General features: G+C 39.5%; 2 protein-coding genes across 4 annotated transcripts in view; one reads left to right on the plus strand and one right to left on the minus strand.

Moving 5' to 3' along the window:
• The first annotated feature begins 2,685 nt into the window (after positions 1-2,685).
• Positions 2,686-14,821, plus strand: LOC121899931 (sterile alpha motif domain-containing protein 9-like). Its single transcript, XM_042415712.1, has 3 exons — positions 2,686-3,558; positions 3,733-4,015; positions 10,243-14,821. The coding sequence occupies exons 1-3, from the start codon at positions 2,827-2,829 to the stop codon at positions 13,872-13,874; spliced, it is 4,647 nt and encodes a 1,548-aa protein (XP_042271646.1). The 5' UTR covers positions 2,686-2,826; the 3' UTR covers positions 13,875-14,821.
• A 2,896-nt stretch (positions 14,822-17,717) lies between these two features.
• The window catches only part of frem1b (Fras1 related extracellular matrix 1b), a 63,429-nt gene continuing 57,101 nt past the window's right edge, over positions 17,718-24,045 (minus strand). For 2 of the 3 annotated variants that reach the window (XM_042416069.1, XM_042416068.1), the window contains 5 exons: positions 23,071-23,115; positions 22,835-22,996; positions 22,481-22,599; positions 18,179-18,285; positions 17,718-18,063 (listed from right to left, as the gene is read on the minus strand). In XM_042416069.1, the coding sequence (XP_042272003.1) occupies positions 17,855-18,063; positions 18,179-18,285; positions 22,481-22,599; positions 22,835-22,996; positions 23,071-23,115 (642 nt within the window). In that variant the 3' untranslated portion in view covers positions 17,718-17,854. The remainder of the gene's footprint in view (positions 18,064-18,178; positions 18,286-22,480; positions 22,600-22,834; positions 22,997-23,070; positions 23,116-24,045) is intronic. The other variant, XM_042416070.1, reaches the window with a different exon arrangement.

A 24,045-nucleotide genomic window follows, 5' to 3' on the forward strand; every position in this document is an offset into this window, starting at 1 on the left:
AAACACTCGATACAGAGGGAAAAACAAAAGACATCCACAGAGTGAAACACATGAAAGAGCAGAGGGAGTGAACAGATAATTAGAATAGTTATAATAAGAATTAAAATAAGTTCTCTTTCAAATAAAACATCCCAAGATATGAGTGGAAGTACTGTTCTTGCAACTGCATTTACAACTTTTTTCTTTTCTTTTACTCAAACATTACTTAACCCTGTTATGTGATCATGTGATATGCTACTTCATTACACTTTACCAGCAAATATTACTGGGACCACTACCGAAAATTGCAGATTAACATTTAATATCCATGAATTCACTTTATACAAACTACCACTGTCTATCCCTGTAACATATTGGCCACAATTTTACACATTGACCATACACGGTCCAGCCATATACTAGGTTTTGACCTAGTCTTGTTAAGGCTTTCTAGCAGAAATAGCTGTCTGCTATGTTCTGGAAACACCACTGATGAGAGCAGTGAGATAAAGTTCTGGGCCATAAAACCAAAGCATTTTGCTGAAAGACACTAAAATGCTCCATTAAGCTGAGGGGGACTGCAGAGCTGGTGATAATTCTCTGAGTTTGTCACTAAGTCTGTGAGACCTGTTACATTACTTTCACGCTCTTCTGCCTTTAACATCAAAAGCGAGACATGAGCAGCGCATAAGTGTCAGTTCAATCCACATGGATACCGGCCTCCATTTGGCCGTCTCTGTTCTGTTCTCTGTTCACAGAACTGGCTGTCTGTCAGCAGCAGCTCCTGACAAGCTGTAGGTTCCAAGGAAAGAAATCAACATTGTTTGTATTTATTGATTCATTCACTCACTCATCCATTTGTGAGGCATGTATAAAAAAAAGAATAGTTTATTTGGATTGGCGAGAAGATTCAGGAAGAATTGGATGAGGGTCAAGTGAGTAGGATGATTGGGGGTCGAGGAGAGGGATGAAGAGGGTCGATCACCAGGGGACAAACAGGAGCTGAAGGTTGGTCGAGGTCATGTACAGTGGGATGATTGGGGGTCGAGGAGAGGGATGAAAGGGGTTGACTGCATGGGGATGAACGGGGGCCGAATGGAGTTGTGATGTGGCTGGAGCATCTAGGAACCCGGGGATCGAGACACAGGGTGGGGGCACATCTCGATGAGCTTTCTGCTTTATCATCCCCCTGTGGTTCCGATAATAGAAGAGGAAGAAGAAGATTTACTTAGGTGGAAGTATTAACCAAAACATGATGGTGGGAGGAAACCCGAGCACCCAGCTAAAACCCACACAAACACGGGGAGAACATGCAAAATCTCCACAGGAAGGACCTGGGATGGCCAGAGTTCCAACCCAGGACCTTCTTGCTGTGAGGCAACAGTGCTAACTACTGAGAGGGGAGAGAGGAGAAGAATGATGTTTGGGGGGGGGGGGGGGGGGGTCGTGAGAACTGAGATAAATGGGAGAAAAAGGGGTTAGACACACCTATAGAGTCATGGACAGGTGATTGATTTAATGAGGCACAGGTGATTTAAATAGCAAAGCACAAGTGATTGAATTAGTGAAAGAGAGCAGGGCATGGTCTTGTTCCTGAACCTTAGTTATAATAACTTGATTTTATTTTATTTCCTCGAATTTGCCTATAGTAAAACAGGCAAGCTCACAGCCACACTGGGAGCCTTGATCGATCAATATATTGTAGATACAGTCAATAAGATCAGAACACATAAACAATGGAAGATAAACAAGATTAAAACAAGATCACGCTTCACTAAACAGGACAGAAGAGAAAATAAAATAAACTTAGTGCATAAAAAAACTCGGGGGAGTCCCAGGGTGACGCACGTCCCATGTGTGTGTCTTAGAGTCAGTGTGCATTGATACATTTGATAAAATTGGAGCGTATTAATGGAGACACACAGACTCCAGTGAGGATGCATCTGGACACACCGGACCACTAAACTGGTGGGTTACGTAATGCAAGTTGGGCGGTGCTACACTAAAATATGTTTCTGAAAACATCTGATGTGAGAAATAGGCCATGCAGTAACAGAATCTTAATTCATATTTGATCAACAGTGCCTAGTTTGACAGTTTGATCTGAGTTTCATGAGCCAAGTGTGTTGCACTGGACGGATTCATTTGCATAAAGTTAAAGTCGAGTCGTGATCATGCAAATTCAGATACTGCAAATGGTCTGTCAACTCGCCGTGCTGTATCCATCATGCACCGTGTGGCCAGATCTCCTGCTCTCTATAGAAAATAAATAGGATCCATGAACCTGACATCCCTCAATGGATCCAGTGTGTCTGAAACTAATCTGTTCTGTGAAACACACAAGTGACGGTTGTCAAAAACGCTTCTAAATGCTTTCTATGTGGACTTGCCTTTAGTCAAAATTATAAGTATCTTATTATTTGCCAAATGCACATCATCACAGTGTGACTTGAACCTCTTTGAAACTCTTACACCAGTCGCATCTCTGAGACCGCATCAACACCAAGATGGCTAAATATGAAAACACATCTAACTGAAAACTAACAACCTCTACCACAACTTTCCTTGTCGGATGAAAATTATATCAGCGGCTGCACTGTAACTTGCCACTGAATCTGAACTACATTTGTTTGAATTATTAATTAACTGATTTACAATCTTCAGGTACCAATTATACTGTAAATGAATATTTTAACTCTCCTGAAAAGCCAATAACCATCTGGGTCACTGATATTTCTGACACTTTTTTTTCTTTGACATCTTCAGTCTTAAGGCAATATGTTGTCGTACTGTTCTTTTCACTATTTTGATCTATGACTCATCTGTTTCATTTTTAGTTGATCCAATATGAAACGCTCAAAAACGAAGCCGCCACCTGAAATTGAAAAATGGACGAAGGAAGATGTCCACCTGTGGCTGATGACACAGGTCAAAGTTCATGAGCTTTGTGCAGACAGGTTCATTGAAGAAGAAGTCTCTGGAGATATTTTAGTTGTCTTTGAAAAGACAGACATATTAGACTTGGGAATAAAACACGGTCCTGCAGTCAAAATCACATCTTATCTAGAAAGGTTAAAGGAAGGATCAAAACATGAGTCACAGTTCCCACCATATGTGGAAAACTGGACAAAGGAGCAGGTGAACCAGTGGTTACAGCAGCATGTGAAGACATATAGCAAATATGCAGAACGGCTCCAGGAGGAAGATGTTTCTGGAGATTGTCTTGTTTGCTTTAAGAAGCAGGATTTTCTGGATCTGGATGTGAAAAGTGGTCCTGCTGTAAAGATTCTGGCAGAACTACGTCAGTTGAACACGAAACCAGAGCCGACACTGCAACCGATCCCTCACACCAGCACAGAACAAAAAGCAACTCCAAAACCCATTCAACCTAAACCAAGTCTGGCTCAAGCAATAGCAACCCAGCAAGCTGAGTCATATGACAACACTGAATCAAAAACAGATGAAATGGTGGGAAAAAAGTCTGAAAAAGTCCATCTGCCATTTGAGAGACCTTCAGGAAAGGAGAAAATTCAGCAACCAAAGGCACAGAACTTGGGGGCCAAGAGGACAGAAACTGTTGTGGTAAAATTTCTGTTGTTTTATAGTCAATACAGAAAAATCACAAAGACAAAAAACTTGTAGTTGTTTAGAGCACATGAAGGCATAGCAAACGATTAAGATTTTTACTTAATATAGACAGTTATTTCTTTGTAATGTTGAGACTAAATAATTTACATCCCTTTCTTTCTGCAGACCAGAACCCTACCTGACATACCCAAGATCACTGTGGAAATCCAGAAAACCCTGGACAACCTTTTAAAAGATGATCTGAAAAGGTTTCATTTCCACTTACAAGAATACAGCAAATCTAAGCATAAACCTATTCCTCGGGGCAAACTGGAGGGCAAGGACACCATGGACACTGCTAAGTTAATGACTGAACACTATGGAGGCAATGAGGCCTTACAGGTCACACTAGACATTCTAAAAGACATCCATCAGTGTGATCTTGTTTGTCATTTGGAAAAGAACATGGGTAAGACAACAAATGTAAAAATGTATTCAAATAATTACGTGTATAACTTGGCCTAAATGCTCTTTAGTTGTAGTTTATAATCTGCATTAGTTTGTGACGTTATCTATCCTTTCATGTTGACACATACAGACAGGTGACAAATTAAAAGAAAAACTGGTACAGGTCTGAATGTTTGACTCCTACAGTGAGGATCTGGTGGCTCTGTTATGCTGTGGGGGGCATTTTGCTGGCATGGTTTGGGTCCACTTGTCCCCTTAGATGGAAGGGTCACTGCAAATCAATACAAAGTTGTTCTGAGTGATCACCTTTATCTTATGATGAAACATCATCACATTGATGTGCTGATGTGCTACGGTAAGCGTATTGTATCATTTCCGGTTGCCGACTGTGTCTACTGATAGCGTTGTTGCTGCTCTCAACTCAGTTGATTTTCCTATATATATCACATTACTGTGATTAATACCTGCTGTATATTTAAACTTTCGCTAGTTCTACACAAGCACTGTGAGTGCTTTTCTCTTAGCGACTTTTCTCGCCAATCGCACAAGTTGTTAGTTACTTTAGCTCTGCAGCTAGCATTAGCAGCTAACTTAAACTAAGCAGTTAGCGATGGCTTCTCTCTCTCCCTCTGGTTCTCCTGCTCTCTCTTGCTCGGTGTGTCAAATGTTTAGTTATTCCTCTGCCTCCTTTAGTGATAGTGGTAGGTGTAATAAGTGTAGTTTATTTGCAGTACTGGAGACAAGGCTTAGTGAATTGGAAGCGCGGCTCCGCACCATGGAAAAACAATCAGCAGCTAATGTAGTTAGCCAGCCCCCAGTAGCCGGTGCAGGCTTACCTAGCGTAGCTCCCACTCCTCCGGTAGCTCCCGAGCAGCCGGGAAGCCAGGGTGGCTAGTTGACTGTCTGAAGGAAGCAAAGCCCTAAGCAGAAGCCCACGGTTCACCACCAACCAGTTCATGATTCTAACAGGTTCTCCCCACTCAGTGACAGACCCGCTGAGAAACAAACTCTAATTATTGGCAGCTCCATAGTCAGAAACGTGAAGTTAGCGACACCAGCAGCCATAGTTAAATGTAATCCTGGGGCCAGAGCGGGCGACATTGACTCGAATTTAAAACTGCTGGCTAAGAATAAACGTAAATACGGTACGATTGTCATCCATGTCGGCGGCAACGACTCCCGATTACGCCAATCGGAGATCACCAAAATTAATGTTGAGTTGGTGTGTACATTTGCAAAAACAATTTCGGACTCCGTAATTTTCTCTGGACCGCTGCCTAATCTGACCAGTGATGACATGTATACACACAATTGTATATACACAATTCAACCGCTGGCTGTCAAGGTGGTGTCCAGCAAACGATGTGGGCTTCATAGATAATTGGCAGACTTTCTAGGGAAGACCTGGTCTGATTAGGAGAGACGGCATACATCCCACTTTGGATGGAGCTGCTCTCATATCTAGAAATATGGCTGAGTTTATAAGTAGACCAAAACCATGACAACCCAGAGTTGAGACCAGGAAGCAGAGCTGCAGTCCTACACGCTTCTCTGCACTTCCATCAGAGCAGTTACCCACCCAAAACTACATAGAGACTGTGTCTGTCCCCCAAAACCACATAGAGACTGCGTCTGTCCCCCGACCACTTAAATCAATTAAATCCAAAGTAAACAAAAGAAGAGTCATTCATAAAAATCTAGTAAAAATTAAAACCACTACTGCAATAGTACAACAAAATAAGATAATTAAATGTGGACTCTTGAACATTAGATCTCTATCATCTAAAGCTGTTTTAGTAAACGATTTAATTTCAGATCATCATATTGATTTATTTTGTCTTACTGAAACCTGGCTGTGTCATGAAGAATATGTCAGCCTAAATGAATCCACTCCCCCCAGTCATATTAATACTCATATTCCTCGAGACACTGGCCGAGGAGGAGTTGCAGCCATTTTCAACTCAAGCCTAATCATCAACCCTAGACCTAAATTTAATTATAACTCATTCGAAAGCCTTGTTCTTAGTCTCTCTCAGCCAACCTGGAAAACTTTACAGCCAGTTCTATTTGTTATAGTGTACTGTCCTCCTGGCCTGTACTCTGAATTCCTATCTGAATTCTCAGAGTTTTTGTCGTATTTAGTCCTTAGTACAGATAAAGTAATTATAGTAGGTGATTTTAATATTCATGTGGACGTCGATAATGACAGTCTCAGTACTACATTTATCTTATTATTAGACTCAATTGGCTTCTCTCAGTGTGTAAATAATCCCACTCACTGTCTTAACCACACCCTAGACCTTGTTCTGACTTATGGGATTGCAATTGAACATTTAATAATTTTTCCACAAAATCCTATTCTATCAGATCATTTTTTAATAACTTTTGAATTCCTATTACTGGATTACACACCATTAGACAAAAATGTCCTCACTAGATGTCTATCTGATAGTGTTGTAGATAAATTTAAGGAAGCAATTCCATCAGTACTGAATTCAGTGCCATGTCTCAATACTACAGAGGACTCTTATGTTAACTTTAGTTCCTCCCAAATTGATAATCTTGTTGATAGTGCTGCAGGCTCATTAAGAAAAACACTCAACTCCATCGCCCCCTTAAAAAAGAAGATAAGAAAACATAAGAGGTTAGCTCCTTGGTATAACTCCCAAACCCGCAAATTAAAGCAAACATTGCAAAAATTGGAAAGGATTTGGTGATCCGCCAAAGTGGAAGAATCTCGCTTAGTCTGGCAAGATAGTCTTAAAACATATAGGAAGGCCCTCTGTAATGCCAGAGCCACCTATTACTCAGCATTAATAGAAGAGAATAAAAACAGCCCTAGGTTCCTTTTCAGCACTTTGGCTGACAAAGAGTCATAACTCTACTGATCCATGTATTCCTATAGCTCTCAGTAGTAATGACTTTATGAGCTTCTTTAATGATAAAATTCTAACTATTAGAGACAAAATTAACCACCTCCTGCACTCAACAGGCACCGTTCTCTCCCCAAACACAGGCACCTTAGAAACAGCTGTAAATCCTGACATATATTTGGACTGTTTTTCTCCAGTAGACTTGTCTGAACTAACCTTCAATGATTTGTTCAGCTAAACCATCAACCTGTCTCTTAGACCCCATCCCAACTAGGTTGCTTAAGGAAGCCTTACCCTTAGTTAGCACTTCTTTACTAGATATGATCAATCTGTCTTTAGTAACAGGCTATGTACCACAGTCCTTTAAAGTAGCTGTAATTAAACCTCTTCTTAAGAAGCCTACTCTTGATTCAGGTGTTTTAGCCAATTATAGACCTATATCTAACCTTCCATTTCTCTCTAAGATCCTTGAGAAAGCAGTCTCTAATCAGTTATGTGACTTTCTACATAACAATAGTTTATTTGAGGATTTTCAGTCAGGATTTAGAGGCATCATAGCACAGAGACAGCACTGGTGAAAGTCACAAATGACCTCCTTACTGCATTGGACAAAGGATTTGTCTCTATACTTGTCCTGTTAGATCTTAGTGCTGCATTCGACACAATTGACCATCTAATCCTTTTGCAGAGACTGGAACATTTAATTGGCATTAAAGGAACTGCATTAAGCTGGTTTAAGTCCTATTTATCAGACCGATTTCAGTTTGTACATGTTAATGATGAATCCTCTGTGAAGGCAAGGGTTAGACACGGAGTTCCACAAGGTTCTGTACTTGGACAAATTCTATTCACCTTGTATATGCTTCCTTTAGGTAATATTATTAGGAAACATAAATTTTCATTGTTATGCAGATGACACCCAATTATATTTATCAATAAAGCGAGATCAAACCAATCAGTGAAACAAACTCCAAGCATGCCTTAAGGACATAAAGACCTGGATGACCTGCAATTTTCTATTACTAAATTCAGCTAAAACTGAGGTTATTGTGCTTGGCCCTAAACACCTTAGAAACACATTATCTAATGATATAGCTACTCTGGATGGCATTATCCTGGCCTCCAACACCACCGTAAGGAATCTGGGAGTTATCTTTGATCAGGATATGTCCTTTAACGCCCTCATAAATCAAATCTCAAGGACTGCCTTTTTTCACTTACGTAATATCACAAAAATCAGGCACATCCTGTCCCTAAAAGATGCAGAAAAACTAGTTCACGCATTTGTTACTTCTAGGCTGGAATATTGCAATTCCTTATTATCAGGCTACCCTAACAAGTCTCTAAAGACTCTCAAGCTGGTCCAGAATGCAGCTGCACGTGTACTGACTAAAACTAGAAAAAGAGATCACATTTCTCCCATTTTAGCTTTGCTACATTGGCTTCCTGTAAAATCTAGAATAGAAATTAAAATCCTTCTCCTAACTTACAAAGCCCTTAATGGTCAGGCACCATCATATCTTGAAGAGCTCATAATACCGTATTATCCCACTAGAACACTGCGCTCCCAGAATACAGGCTTACTGGTGGTTCCTACAGTCTTTAAAAGTAGAATGGGAGGCAGAGCCTTCAGCTATCAGGCTCCTCTTCTATGGAACCATCTACCAGATTCGGTCTGGGGTGCAGACACCCTCTCTATGTTTAAGAGTAGGCTTAAAACTTTCCTTTTTAATAAAGCTTATAGTTAAGGCTGACCAGGCTCGCCTTGGATCAGCCCTTAGTTATGCTGCTATAGGCCTAGACTGCTGGGGGACTTCCCATGATGCACTGAGCTCCTCTCTCCTCCTCCTCCTTTCCATCTGTATGCATTCATGTAACATCAATGCATGTCAATAACTTTGCTTCCTCCCCGGAGTTTTTTTTGCTTTCTCATCTCACAGGAAACCCTGGGTTCTGGGCCGAGCCTTCGTGGTCCTTCACAGTCCTGATGGCATCCTTCCCTGGCTATTGATACTTATACTTATTGTTATTGTTATGATTGTTGTTCTTCTGTCCCCTCTCCCCCTTTCCCTCTCTCTCTCTCTATCTCTCTCTCTCTCTCTCAACCCAACCGGTCAAAGCAGATGGCCGCCCACCAAGAGCTGGGTTCTGCTTGAGGTTTCTACCCGTTAAAGGGGAGTTTTTCCTTACCGCTGTCGCCAAGTGCTTGCTCATGGGGGAATTGTTGGGTCTCTGTAAATTTTTTCAAAAAGATATTCCCTCATTTGGTGTTTTGATGATGGTGGTGGAGTGCGCTGTCTTACATGCCAGTCCAAAATCTCCCATAGGTGTTCAATTGGGTTGAGATCTGGTGACTGTGAAGGCCATAGCATATGATTCACATTATTTTCATATACTCATCAAGCCATTCAGTGATCCCTCGTTTCCTGTGAATTGGGGCATTGTCATCCTAGAAGAGACCACTCCCATCAGGATAGAGATGTTTCATCATAAGATAAAGGTGATCACTCAGAACAACCTTGTATTGATTTGCATTCCATCCAAGGGGACAAGTGGACCCAAACCATGCCAGCATCATGCCCCCCACAGCATAATAGAGCCACCAGATCCCCTCACTGTAGGGGTCAAGCATTCAGGCCTGTTCCGGTTTTTCCTTTAATTTGTCACCCATCTGTACATACTCACACATTTCATTAAAGCAAACTTAATTTGAGGTTAAACTGTCATCGTTATTAATGCTGAAGAAAACCTTTAGTTTTGAGTGTTCAAATGACTTAACTTCACCTGGTATGACTGGCGATATTCCATATTTTTCTCACTGTCATCAAATCCTATTAAAAGACCAAACCCACTGAAACAATGTACCGATCCTTCTAACAAGAACTGCCTTTGTATGCAAAGCCTGATACATATTATAAACTATTAAAAACACACCATCGAGCCACACCTCTGCACTGGTTGACATGTTCCTTCATGACCATGAACACACACACTGTAGTTTATTTTGACTTTTGACTCAATCCCACATACACCGTCCTGCTACCAGAAATACTCACTAAAGCACCAAATGTGGATTCATCCACCACTGAAATTACTGAACCCTGTTTTAAAAATGTATCTATACATTTGTAAGCCATTAAAGATTGATGTCTTCAGTAGGAAGGCAGGATGCCTAAGGCAGGATGTTGAAGTCAGAAAGTATTGAGAGATGGTCTAACACATCCTTATTTTTTTTCTTGGGATTTTCTGACAATAAGAAAAATATAGAACAACAGTCTTAACCTGTAAAGTTCATTTGAGAGATGTTGTGTGTGTTTATCTACTTAATAATGTACTTATTTTACTGTTCATACAGGTCAACTAAGGCAGCAGTGTCTTTCAAAAGAAGTTTCGAAGAAAGAAGCTAACCAGGGTGACAAACTTAAGAATTTGTTGACTTGTGGTGGAAACTCACTGGACAGTTATGACAGATTTGTTGTTGTTGCGAACAAAAGCAGTCCAGAACAAGTGCAGTACCTCCAGTTTCTGAGTAAGTTGAAATTGTTCTGTGTGTTAGACTTTGACCCTGAGTCTGCTGCTAAAGGTGGACTGTGTCACTCATACAGAGAGTTGAGAGTGGCCAATCAGCACACCCCATCACAATATCAAGGGCAGACTGAATCAGTAATAAAGAATCTTAACCTCTACAAACAGACCAGTTGGGTCTTCTGCAATGGCAGACATGACCTTGACAGCGACTCTAACAGAGAGTTAGATTATAAGAACTGGCTAAGGAAATCTTGCAGAGATGTAGAGCAGTTGGTTTCATTCATTTGCAACCCTGAAGTTCTCCTTCATGGAAGAAGTCTCATCATCTTCCTCCTACTTTCACCTGTGGACTCTGAGAAAGACCCAATCTATGACACCTACAAGTCCTTCTTGAAACACACTGAGGAGAAAAACATCATCACTATATGTGATTCTCAGAGCACCTATGAGAAATGGAGGGAGCTGATACAAGACAAGTGTGACTGTGACATTGACCCGCTATCCATATATGAGCTGACCCTAAGCGAGGTCAACGGGACTGTAATGGCACTCGGGCCTTTGAGTCAGTCATCTGAAAGGCTGCTTCCCTCTTCCGACTCCAGTGCTGTTGTTCTGAAACAGAAAGATGAAGATCTGATGACAGCTTTGGACATTTTGTGTATCAATCAGTGTGAAAACATCTATGATGAAAACAGTCAAGAGTTCCATGACTTCAGAATCAAAGTTGAGAAAGAATTTTACAGAGGAGGTAAAGTCAAATGGTGGAACTTTTACTTCTGTGACAAAGACACAGAAAAGCCATTCATCAAAAGAGACAAGTATGAAAATGTGAAGAGGATGATAAGGTCTCAGTGGAGAGATTCAAAGAATGCATGTGTTCTGCTAAACCTTTTCCACCATCCAGGCTGTGGTGGGACCACTTTAGCGATGCATGTCATGTGGGATCTCCGTCAAGAGTTCAGATGTGCTGTGCTGAAAGACAACACACTGCCAAAAGATGAAGTCGCTATTCAAGTTATAGAACTCATGAAGCTTGAAAGTGAGAAACCTTCTCCAGTTTTGCTGTTAGTTGATGACTCACAAGAAACCAAGAATCCTTATGATCTTGTAATCTGCATCCGTAAAGCTGTAGAGGATTTCTCCAACATGAATATGGATGACATGCAAAACTGCAAAGTCATCATCCTTAACTGTGTCCGTTCACATAGCCCAAAGGAGCAATACAAACAGAACGATTCAACACAATGTCAGTACATTACTGCTTCATTGACATCAGAAGAACAGAAGGAGTTTGAAAAGAAACTTAAAGAGCTCGAAGAAACTCATGAAAGGCCTGAAAACTTTTACAGTTTCATGATCATGAAGAGCAATTTTGACACGGATTATGTCGACGATCTTGCTCGTAACACACTGGAGAGCTTTAATTTCAGCACAAAGGAGGCCCAACTGTTTGCTTTTCTAGCATTACTGAACACCTATGTGGCAGAATCTGAAATCTCTCTCTCTCTCTGTGAGGATTTTCTTGGGTTGAAAATGATACGTTGGAGGGAGGACAGTGTACTGGACAGAATGAAGCCATATTCAAACTTCCTCATCATAGACACAGACGAAGAGTGGGGCGGATACAAAGGCATCCGAATTCTTCATCACACCATAGCATCTGCCTGTCTGGAAGAGTTGGAGAGAAGCTGCTATATAAAAGTAAGTGGTATTGCTATGGAGATTCTTCACTGTGATCTGTTCTTCAGTGTTGGAGTTGTCAAACACAGATTCATTCAGTCAATTCAACGAATGTTGATTGAAAGGCAGCGCAAGAAAGATGGAGATGAGAGAGAACCATTTTCTCCCCTCATAGAGAAAATCCACAACCAGCAAGGCAGGCAAACTGTCCAAGAAATATTTGTGAAAGCATCATCCAGGTTTGAAACAAGTGCATCTATTCCCCAGGCACTGGCAAGATATCTGTACATCAATGAGCGTGACTTCCCAGAGGCTCTGAAGTGGGCAGAAAAGGCCAAGAACATCAAGCAAAACTCATACACATTTGACACAATTGGACAGGTGTACAAAAACAATTTAAAATCCAACATCCACAGAGAAAAGCAGGAGACAACACATAACCCAGAAGATTTAAACACAAACGTTAAAATAGCAGATAATGCTATCACAGCATTTAAAAGGGCTCAAGAGCTGGCAAGCAGAGAGGATGAACCTGAGGAGGAAGCCGCTGATGATGAGTCAGATGACTATCCCAGAAAGTCATATAATGTTTATGGCTATGTGGGTGTGCTGGAAATTGCTTTCCTGATCTTTGAGATTTTGGGAAGATTACCATTCTTTGAGGAAAGTGATCCAATGAAGAAGAAGTACTTACAGAGTTTTCTGCAGAAAGCAATCCCAATCACCAGCGTCTATAAGGATGACAATGAGATCAACAACAGATACATGGAGATCGTCAAAGAACATGAGCCATTCCTCCTCAATTTGAAAACTGAAGTAAAAGAAACGTTTGAACTTCTTGACTGTTACTTCACATATACAAAAGGGAGAAATTCAGAATTTGATTCAAAGAACCATTGGACCGTCTGTAGTCATTTTAAAAAGTATGTAAATCTTTTTTGCACCGCACCAGAGGGAATCAAAGCAGAACGACAAAACAATCCCAATCTCAATTTGAAAATTGAAATTGAAGAACGAAGATCGTGTCTTGAGAGGAATCAAGCAGATACATTCGCAGGGATCCTTCAGCATTTGGACAAATCTGCTGAAGAGATTGAGAGAGTCACAGAATGCTATGCATTCTTGCAACAACAACAACTTGCCAACAAAAAACAAAAGACAAAGGAAACAATTAATTACATTTTGTCAAACATTGTTCTTTACCATTTGAAACCAAAATCTAAACATGTAAAGAGTTACAGCCACCTCTCTGATCTCCTTTTGAAAACTCTGCAAGATGTAGGACTTTGGTATCCCTTCCCAGACCCATACTACCTGGCTCTGCTGTTACTCTGGCCAAATCCAACTCAGGAAAACACAGAAATCGGGACATATGTGACTGCAATTCGAAACTCATCCCGTAAACATCTGTCAAAGCCGTTTCGAAAGAGGAACACTGTTGCGCACCTCTACTTGGGCAAAGAAGAGGGACTCAAGAGGCTTATCTCTAAACCTAAACTGAGTAAGAGTTTCCTGCATAAGATGCCTCGTGATGCCTTGGCACAACTTTGGTGGAATGGAGACATATTTAAAGAAATAGCAATTATCAACTGCCTTCAGCGAGTCAGTGGAACCATTGAGCAAGGAGAGTTGTTTGCAAATTATGGAAAACTGAAAATCCCTGTGCGTCCAGCTCATATTGGTGGAATAAGAACTGGTTTCAGCACAGAAAAGGTTTCTTTCTACCTTGGTTTTGCTATTGATGGACCCCTTGCATATGATATTCAGCATGAAAACTAGGGAAGTTAATTGTACATTGCAACAAGAGCATTGATAGATGAACTGAAGAGTGTAAAAAATATATTTGTCAGCCAGTGGTTCACTTTGAGAGAATTTCAAACTCATAATTGAAATTCTGATTGATGTTAAACAGATTACAGGGATAAATATAAATCCTGTAGCTTTAGCTGTATATGTATAAATGTTTTTATATTATTTTTATTTAAGCTTTTTTTCATTATTTTAAGCTTTTGTGCAATCCTTTAATTCTTTCTGAGGGGGTTTCTGTTGTTGTCTGTTGCAGATGTGGCACATTCATCAAACAATATCCTATTCATGCATTCATTTACTGAGTGCAAATATCATAATAGTTAACCATGAAAATAAACTAATGCTCATTTACAAGATAAAGTGATGTGTTTGCTCTCTTAATGTTAAACAAAAAAACAAACAAACAATTAAACAGGGTAGTCAAAGTGAGCAGTAAAATCACTGGAACTCAAGCAATCTGCCTGACCTCCATAAAAGAGGTCTGGCAGAGACTGTGCATCCAGAGCCCCATGCTGTGCCTTCTGGCCCCTTTTGTCAGGCGGCCACTAGCCAGTAACAACAGATGTAAACACTCTTTTTTACACTCTGCTGTCACTCTGGTAAATTTAGTCAGGAAAAAGTCATCTCAATACCTTAACATGAATTTCTTGTATTAGAACTGTTTGACTTATATACATGTTTGTTTTTTTTTAATCATTTTTATGCATTCTATGTTAGATGTTTTGTGTGGTATTTCTTGTGTTGTTCTACAACTGCACAAACAATTGCCCTCTGGGGACAATAAAGTTATTGAATCTTGATATTAGAAAAATATAATGAAATCATATCTTGTGCATTGTATTCATTGTTGTGGGTAGTATTTAATTATTGTTACTTGGGTAGACATTTGCAGTATACGAATCTGTGACACTTTACAACAACTGGTGTGTCAACTTGTGTTCTTCTGGTATTCATCAAGTCTTAAAATCAACACTTTCCAAAAGAAAAATAAAGAAATTGTTTTAATTGTCTGTTTTTATTTATGAGGTCTTTCATTCAACATTTTATCTGTTTTCCCTTTTCAGTTGTAGCAGCAGAATTCAAGGTTTTAATTGTCTGTAGCATCAAAAGCCAACCAATGTTGTCTTGCTCAAAGCCCACTTATGTAATTGTTGTGGTTTGCAGTGTGGACCCAAATGCAGACACAGACTAGAGGTCTGAGGGAGAATGGCAAGGGCAGGCAGGAGGGAGTAGGTGGTAGTGGGCTGGAGAGCTGGCAGGCAGGCGAGTAATGGTCCAGGGGCATTGGATAGAGAAAAAGCAGTTAGTAACAGTCCAAACTTTGAGAAATCACTAAATATAAGTGAGAAGCCTGAGGTGTAAGCTACCACTTGGGCAGAAACAACAATCTGGCGATTAGTGGATGAAGAGCCAGGGTAGATATACTGAAAGCTGATGAAATGATGAGAGGCAGGTGAGCAGACTGGGAGAGGTGATGAGCTGATTGCAACCAGGAGTGTGGAGCTGGGAGCCCAGAGAGCCACACCCAGGCCAACACACACACACAACATAAACAGAGAAAGACAGACAGGGGAGCACTGGAAACACAGGGAAGGGGGAAAAAAACAGGGAAACACTAGGAAATCTTCAGGTACCATAACAGTAATTTCCTATTGGGTTTATAGGGAGATAGTTTATATTATTATTATTATTATTATTATTATTATATACATATATTTCTACTAAAGGCAATTGATTTGGTGCCAGTTTGCTTTCAATACTGTATTTCAAGCGCTGCAGTCATTTTTTAATTCCTCATCGGTCTAATTTGCATGATCTACCTGGTTCTTCAGATGCAGAGGAAACACAAACAGGATTGTACAACAGGGACTTTTAGTTCCAAGTTTAGTTCCTGACATTAGTTCTTGTGGTTCCAAAGTACCTGGAACTTTTGGTTAAAAAGATGCCATTCACTAACCCAGCACCTTTTTGACAGTTTTATCTTTAAAACCAAGAGACTTGGAGTGATTTGAACATCATGTATCATTTATGTATAAATGCAAGATTGGTGTAGCATGTGTGCATAATGTGTACAATATTTAGGTGTAGGTCCTTAATTAGAATTTATTATTCTTCATCAGGAGATGACTTTATTGTATGTCAAAGTACAGGATATTTTCATTGTTATGCAGATGATACCCAATTATATTTATCAATGAAGCCTGATGAACCCAATCAGTTAAGCAAACTCCAAACATGCCTTAAGGACATAAAGACCTGGATGACCTGCAATTTTCTACTACTAAATTCAGATAAAACTGAGGTTATTGTGCTTGGCCCTAAACACCTTAGAAACACATTATCTAATGATATAGCTACTCTGGATGGCATTACCCTGGCCTCCAGCACCACCGTAAGGAATCTGGGAGTTATCTTTGATCAGGATATGTCCTTTAACTCCCACATAAATCAAATCTCAAGGACTGCCTTTTTTCACTTACGTAATATCGCAAAAATCAGGCACATCCTGTCCCTAAAAGATGCAGAAAAACTAGTTCACGCATTTGTTACTTCTAGGCTGGATTATTGCAATTCCTTATTATCAGGCTGCCCTAACAAGTCTCTAAAGACTCTCCAGCTGGTCCAGAATGCAGCTGCACGTGTACTAACAAAAACTAGAAAAAGAGATCACATTTCTCCCATTTTAGCTTCACTACATTGGCTTCCTGTAAAATCTAGAATAGAATTTAAAATCCTTCTCCTAACTTACAAAGCCCTTAATGGTCAGGCACCATCATATCTTGAAGAGCTCATAGTACAGTATTATCCCACTAGAACACTGCGCTCCCAGAATGCAGGCTTACTGGTGGTTTCTACAGTCTTTAAAAGTAGAATGGGAGGCAGAGCCTTCAGCTACCAGGCTCCTCTTCTATGGAACCATCTACCGGATTCAGTCCGGGGTGCAGACACCCTCTCTATGTTTAAGAGTAGGCTTAAAACTTTCCTTTTTGATAAAGCTTATAGTTAGAGCCGACCAGGCTCGCCTTGGATCAGCCCTTAGTTATGCTGCTATAGGCCTAGACTGCTGGGGGACTTCCCATGATGCACTGAGCTCCTCTCTCTTCCACCTCCTCTCCATCTGTATGCATTCATGTAACATCAATGCATGTCACTAACTTTGCTTCTTTCCCAGAGTTTTTTGTGCTTTCTCATCTTGCAGGAAACCCTGGTTTGAAGGCCAAGCCTTCGCGGTCCTTCACAATCCTGTTGGCATCCTTCCCTGGCTGTTGCTACTGCCATTGCTGTTGTTGTTATTATTATTATTATTATTGTTGTTATTGTTATTATTATTATTGTTATTCTGTGTCTCTTGCCTAACATGTAAAGAAAATGTTTTTCAACTTATAAACTTGCTGTTTTCTATTACATCAAATTTTATTCACACATGATGAAAATATTAATGTTAGGTATTTGACCAAGTATAGAGCAAGCACTAACAGGCTATGGTAAACCAAGAACCTGGAATATCTCTCTTTTAGTCAAGCACATCACCACATGACTACGGTGTTTTTATGGCAAGAATAGTCCACTTACTATATTAGTGTGGTATGACATACATGTAATGTCTACATGTAAATTCTACAGAGCCCTTCAGTAGCTTATCAACTATCTGAAGTAACCTAGAGTGTAGCATTAGCACAAACATATTTCTCAAGACAAAAATGTGTGTAGTTGAGAAAAAACAGATTTATATCAGTTTTATGCAGAAAGCTGAATTTAAACCTCATATATAAAGTTAACCTGCAGATCTTCATCCACATTTACAGACTCATATTTTGATATGTGCAGCAATCTTTATTATGACAAAAATATGAAAACTAATGTACAGAGCAGCATCATTGCATTAAATATGACTTAAACACAGCGTTCACACAGGTTGTTATGACGGGGCTGATAGCAGTAAATATCTCTCAGTGAGTGTGAGCCGGCGATGAACAGATGAATGTGTGTTGGGTTTCGGCGGAGCAGCTTGTGGAGATCCAGCTCGTGGGGTTTTCAACCAGCACACAGTCCGAGCCGACGTCGGACTCACTGCGGCCCGGCGGAGCCTCCCTCAGTCTGGAGAAGGACACCGACCGACCGTCAGCCCACATCCAGCGGCCCGGACCTCCAGACAGACCTGGAAACATGACGAAGAATTAGACACCAACACTTACTGATCAGTGTTCAGGATCGACTCCCGGTCCTAACAGACAGCATTTCAAAATCAGGAAACTTTTCTCTCAGGTGTTCACCATGTTGTGATGAACGCTCACCAATCCAAAATGGCTTCCTGCCTGCAAACTTCCACAGCCAGGTCATGTCTCTTCTGGACCGCACGCTGGTCAGACTGCTGTTAAAGCTGACAGAGTGTAAGAAAAACAAATGTTACACGCATACAGAGACAACTACAGTAAACGTACTAAACTTGATACACTAAGCCAGGTTTAGGGTTAGTTATGTAACAATGATATATAATGTTTGAATGGTATAATTCTTTGGTTTTATGTTGAGCACTTTGTGTTGCATTTTGTGCTATAGAAATTAAATTTATCATTATTTTAACAACAAGCATTATAGGCCACTGTTCAAGTTATTATTCAGTCATGGTTGTGATAAAATCCTTGTAATCCAAAAGATCTGATGAAGATAATTTCAAACATTATCTCCACCAATAATTAATACATTTTCTACATAGTAGAACAATACTGAAGACATCAAAACTATGAAATAACACAACAGGTGATTGTGGAGGCCTCACAGAGCCTGGAGGTGTGTTTTGGCTCATTGTCCTGGTAAAAAAAAGCAAATGATGGTCCCACTAAGCACAAACCAGATAGGATGGCGTGTTGTGGTAGCCATGAAGGTAAACCCCTCCCCCGACACCATCACATCTCCTCCTCCACGCTTCACAGTCGTATCCACACATGCAGATACCATCCGTTCACCTTCTCTGCATCTCACAAAGACACAGCAGTTGGAACACATCTCACATCTGGACTCATCAGACCAACGTACAGATTTCCACTGGTCTAACGTCCATTCAACAATTCTCTTCTTCTTATTGGGTCTCCCTCAGTCGTGGTTTCTTTGCAACAATTCGACCATGAAAGCCTGACACAAGCAGTCTCCTCCAATAAACTGGTAATTTCTGAGGCTGGTAACTGTTGGTCTTCTTTTCCTGGGTCGGTCCTCATTAGAGACAGTTTCATCATAACATCTGATGGTTTTTGATTCACTTGAAGAAACTTTCAAAGTCGTCAAAATGTTCGGGACTGACTGACCTTCATGTCTTAAAGTAATGATGGACTGTGGTTTCTCTGTGTTTAGTTGAGTGGTTCTTGCCATAATATGGATTTCTACAGTAGTGGACCGGGGCTATTTGCTGTAAACAAAAACTACCTCGGCACTTGAAAATTTTGAAATCAAGATACGGAATGAAGAAATAGAGGAGGTCAATGATTTCAAGTTTTTAGGAATAATCTTAGATTCGCGACTCAAATTTGATAAACATGTAAAGAAGATTTCAAAAACAGTAACCTTAATTGTTTCAAACTAATCAGGCACTACATACCAACTCAGGCAGCTCAAGTTATTTATGCACGCTATGATTTTCTCTCATTTCTCAATATTGTATGACAGTAGGGACTCAAGCATTACCATCCACAATCAGACACTAAGAAAGTGAAGCACGGGTGGAGGCTGCGTCCAAACACCTGGAGGACTGTTACTGTGATATGAGACGACTGACCAGAGCTGCAACTATAATGATTATTTTCACTATTGATTCATCTGCTGACTATTTTCTCAATTAATTGTTTGATATATAAAAAGTTACCAGATCACAAATTCCTAAAGGTGTCCAAAACCCAAATATATTCAATTTACTGTCCAACCAACCATTCATTTATTTACAGGTCCCTCTATTTTATACTAATTTCCTGGAGATTTTCAGTGTAATATCCCGATACGTAACAGTTTTGCAAATTTCACCATGTTAGATTCTGTCTTAAACACTCTATAATTAGTGCATTTCTCCTTTCATGCCAAATTACATAACATAACTTTTTAAAAATGAAGAATTTCTGGAAAGAAAGTGCTGGCGAAAAGCAAACCAGAGTTGTACCCATTTTTAGCTAATTGTATTGTTAATTTTTCTATTTTCTTTCCTTTTCTTTCAAACTATACATCACAATCAATGTATTTTCAGTATGTTTTTTATTGTACTTCCATATCTGTAATGCACTGTGGCTTTTATGATGTTGAAAGCCGTATATTTTAATTACACTGTGTATGTAAAGCCCAACTAGGGACAAGAGTTGAAAATTAGCAATAGCTATAAACTCTCTGTGCAGTTTCATGCTCTGTATTGGAACTATGTTAAATTGCATCGTCCCTATCAAATAAAAGGAAATAACAATCCAAATTTGCACCAAAATGTCCTGAAAACTGACCATTTCCTGCCTGCAAATTACATAGAAATTTTATAAATTTTCAATTAATTGTTTGATATATAAAAAGTTACAAAACAATGAAAAATTCCGATCACAAATTCCTAAAGTTGTTTTCAAATTGCTTGTTTTGTCCAAAACCCAAATACATTCAATTTACTGTTCAACCAACCATTCATTTATTTACAGGTCCCTCGATTTTATACTAATTTCCTGGAGATTTTCAGTGTAATATCCCGATATGTAACGATTTTATAAATTTTACTATATTAGATTCTTTACTACCAGAGTAACTAGCAGCATGGTGAATGGCAACTGTAAAATACCATATCGTAGATCTAAATTTGGACAATCAGCCTTCTCCATACAGGGCTGTCAACTCTGGAACTCATTACCAACTAAAATCAAATTAATTCCAGATATAAAAACTTTTACAACAAAGGTTAAGCGCTGGCTAAAAGCAAACCAGAGCTGTACCCATTTTTAGCTAATTGTATTGTTAATTTTTCTATTTTCTTTCCTTTCCTTTCAAACTGTACATCACAATCAATGTATTTTCAGTATGTACTTCCATATCTGTAGTGCACTGTGGCTTTTATGATGATGAAAGCCGTATATTTTAATTACACTGTATATGTATGTAAAGCCCAACTAGGGACAAGAGTTGAAAATTAGCAATAGCTATAAACTCTCTGTGCAGTACATCAGTTTCATGCTCTGTATCAGAACTATGTTAAATTGCATCGTCCCTATCAAATAAAATAAAAATAAAAAATGATAATAACACAACTGATGGTCCCAAATGCATTAAGAAGGGAAGAAATTCCATCAATTAACTTTTGACGAGGCACACCTGTTAACGACCTCATGAAGCTGGTTCAGATGTTGCAAACAGTGTGTAAAAGCTGCCATCAAGGCAAACAGTAACTACTTTGAGGAATCTAAAATATGAAACATATTTTGGTTTGTTTAACACTTTTTTGTTCACTACATTATTCCATAAGTGTTATTTCCTAGTTTTAATGTTTTCAGTGTTGTTCTACAATGTAGAAAATAGTAAAAAAATAAAGAAAAACCTCTTGAACAAGTAGGTGTGCCCAAACTTTTGACTGTTAATGTATATATTTGTGTGTGTGTGTTATTTACTGTATATGTTTGTGTGTGTGTGTGTGTGTGTTATTTACTGTATATGTTTGTGTGTGTGTGTGTGTGTGTTATTTACTGTATATGTTTGTGTGTGTGTGTGTGTGTTATTTACTCTATATGTTTGTGTGTGTGTGTGTGTGTGTTATTTACTGTATATGTTTGTGTGTGTGTTATTTACTGTATATGTTTGTGTTTGTGTGTGTTATTTACTGTATATATTTGTGTGTGTGTGTGTGTTATTTACTGTATATGTTTGTGTGTGTATGTGTGTGTTATTTACTGTATATGTTTGTGTGTGTGTGTGTTATTTACTGTATGTTTGTGTGTGTGTGTGTGTGTGTGTGTGTGTGTTATTTACTGTATATGTTTGTGTGTGTGTGTGTGTGTGTGTTATTTACTGTATGTTTGTGTGTGTGTGTGTGTGTTATTTACTGTATGTTTGTGTGTGTGTGTGTGTGTGTGTGTGTGTGTGTTATTTACTGTATATATGTGTGTGTGTGTGTTATTTACTGTATGTTTGTGTGTGTGTGTGTGTGTGTGTTATTTACTGTATGTTTGTGTGTGTGTGTGTGTGTTATTTACTGTATATGTTTGTGTGTGTGTGTGTGTGTGTGTGTTATTTACTGTATATGTGTGTGTGTGTGTTATTTACTGTATATGTTTGTGTGTGTGTGTTATTTACTGTATATGTGTGTGTGTGTGTGTGTGTGTGTTATTTACTGTATGTTTGTGTGTGTGTGTGTGTGTGTGTGTGTGTGTGTGTGTGTGTGTGTGTGTTATTTACTGTATATGTTTGTGTGTGTGTGTGTTATTTACTGTATATGTTTGTGTGTGTGTTATTTACTGTATATGTGTGTGTGTGTGTGTTATTTACTGTATATGTTTGTGTGTGTGTGTGTGTGTGTGTGTGTGTGTGTGTGTTATTTACTGTATATGTTTGTGTGTGTGTTTGTTATTTACAGCAGGGAGCAGGTTTGCTCGGCGCTGGCCCAGCTTGCCACAGAAGAGCTGAGGATGTAACAGCGTCTCCTGTAGTGAGTCCAACCGTCAGGACAAGAGCTGCTGACTGACTTCCCCGTCTGAACAGACAAAGACACAGTTAACCTGAAATCTATAACACGGAGTGACAGCGATGAAGCACCTGACTGTTTAAAGATTGTGAACTTGATGTCAGTAGGACGTACAGCAGCTCATGAACAAAACTTTATAAACTTGTGGTGAAACAAGGGGTGTTGATTGATCACTGTAGATGTAGTTCAGACTTCAAACTAAAACAAACTGAAGACATGTGTGTGTGTGTGTGTGTGTTTGCACCTTGCGCTGGCGGAGCTCCGGCTGCTGTCTGGGTGCTGGATGATCCATCTGAGGAGCGTCTCCGACTCGGAGCTCCTGGAGGAGGGGACTGTGAGGCGACCAGCTCCACCCGATGTCGCCCGGCTTCAGCTCCTCCAGCCGGAGAGGAGTCAGACTGTGGAACTGATGGAGGAGAACCAGGCATCAGCACGGAGCGTGTGTGTGTGTGTGTGTGTGTGTGTCACAGTGAGTCTTACCGTCCAGACCTTCTCCTCAGGCCTCCTCTCTCCTGACAGATGGACCTGAACACCAACACAAGGTTACAGGACAAATACACACTTTGTACATACAGTAATATACTGATGGTGGAAAGTAACTAAGAACATTTACTCAAGTACTGCACCGAAGGTACTTGTACTTATACTTCCGCTCTACTACATTTCAGTGGCAAATACTTCATACTCAACTAATTGCTTTGCAGATTCAGATTAATAATAGAAAATATAATCAACAAATAAATTATGATGCACAGACTATTTTGATTAGTCACCCAGCAGCATCTTCACCAGCTGCAACATCAGTGATGTACACATTAATGCATCAATACTAATAATCCAATAAAGTAATTATCATTACACTGAGATGTGCATTTCTGCATAATAAGAACTTATACAGTGCTATCAGTATTTTTATTTAAGTAAATGATCTGAATATTTCTTCCACCACTGTCAATACTAACTGTTTTGTGCATATAGTGAATTTACAATAACACATTGAAGGATATTTAGACAATTCAACATGCAGACTAAACTGTTAAGCCAGTGAGTGAGGACACGATGCAACACATAATGACAAAGAAGAAGCTTCTTCCAGCTGGAAAAAGGTTTTAACTATTGTCCAGACAGGTTCATCCGCTTACTACTACTGTATGTACTGTGACGTCGTGTTCAGTTTAAATGGATAAATATATCTCAGGTTTAACTGGATCATGTTGACAAAACTGTGATAATAACTCTGATTCTCTCATAAATGCTTTTCAATCCTCCTGTTTTCATGCATTTAAAAAAAAAACCTGAATGGAAACGCCACAAACGCCCTCAAAATATAACATTTATCTCTTGTCTGAGGTGTAAAAAACTGGCAAAATCAAATATTCCATGTTCATCATTTAAACGGAGATATAGACAGAAGAAAAAAGACAAGCAGGGGGATTGTTGGTTAAATAAAATTAG

This window comes from Thunnus maccoyii, chromosome 7 (assembly GCF_910596095.1).
Source record: "Thunnus maccoyii chromosome 7, fThuMac1.1, whole genome shotgun sequence".
Taxonomy (NCBI): domain Eukaryota; kingdom Metazoa; phylum Chordata; class Actinopteri; order Scombriformes; family Scombridae; genus Thunnus; species Thunnus maccoyii.

Bases quoted from the DNA above. Each gene is read 5' to 3' on its own strand.
- LOC121899931 (XM_042415712.1), top strand. From the start codon at position 2,827: ATGAAACGCTCAAAAACGAAGCCGCCACCTGAAATTGAAAAATGGACG. The intron at 3,559-3,732 runs GTGGTAAAATTT...TTCTTTCTGCAG, and splicing joins CCAAGAGGACAGAAACTGTT to ACCAGAACCCTACCTGACAT. The intron at 4,016-10,242 runs GTAAGACAACAA...CTGTTCATACAG, and splicing joins TCATTTGGAAAAGAACATGG to GTCAACTAAGGCAGCAGTGT.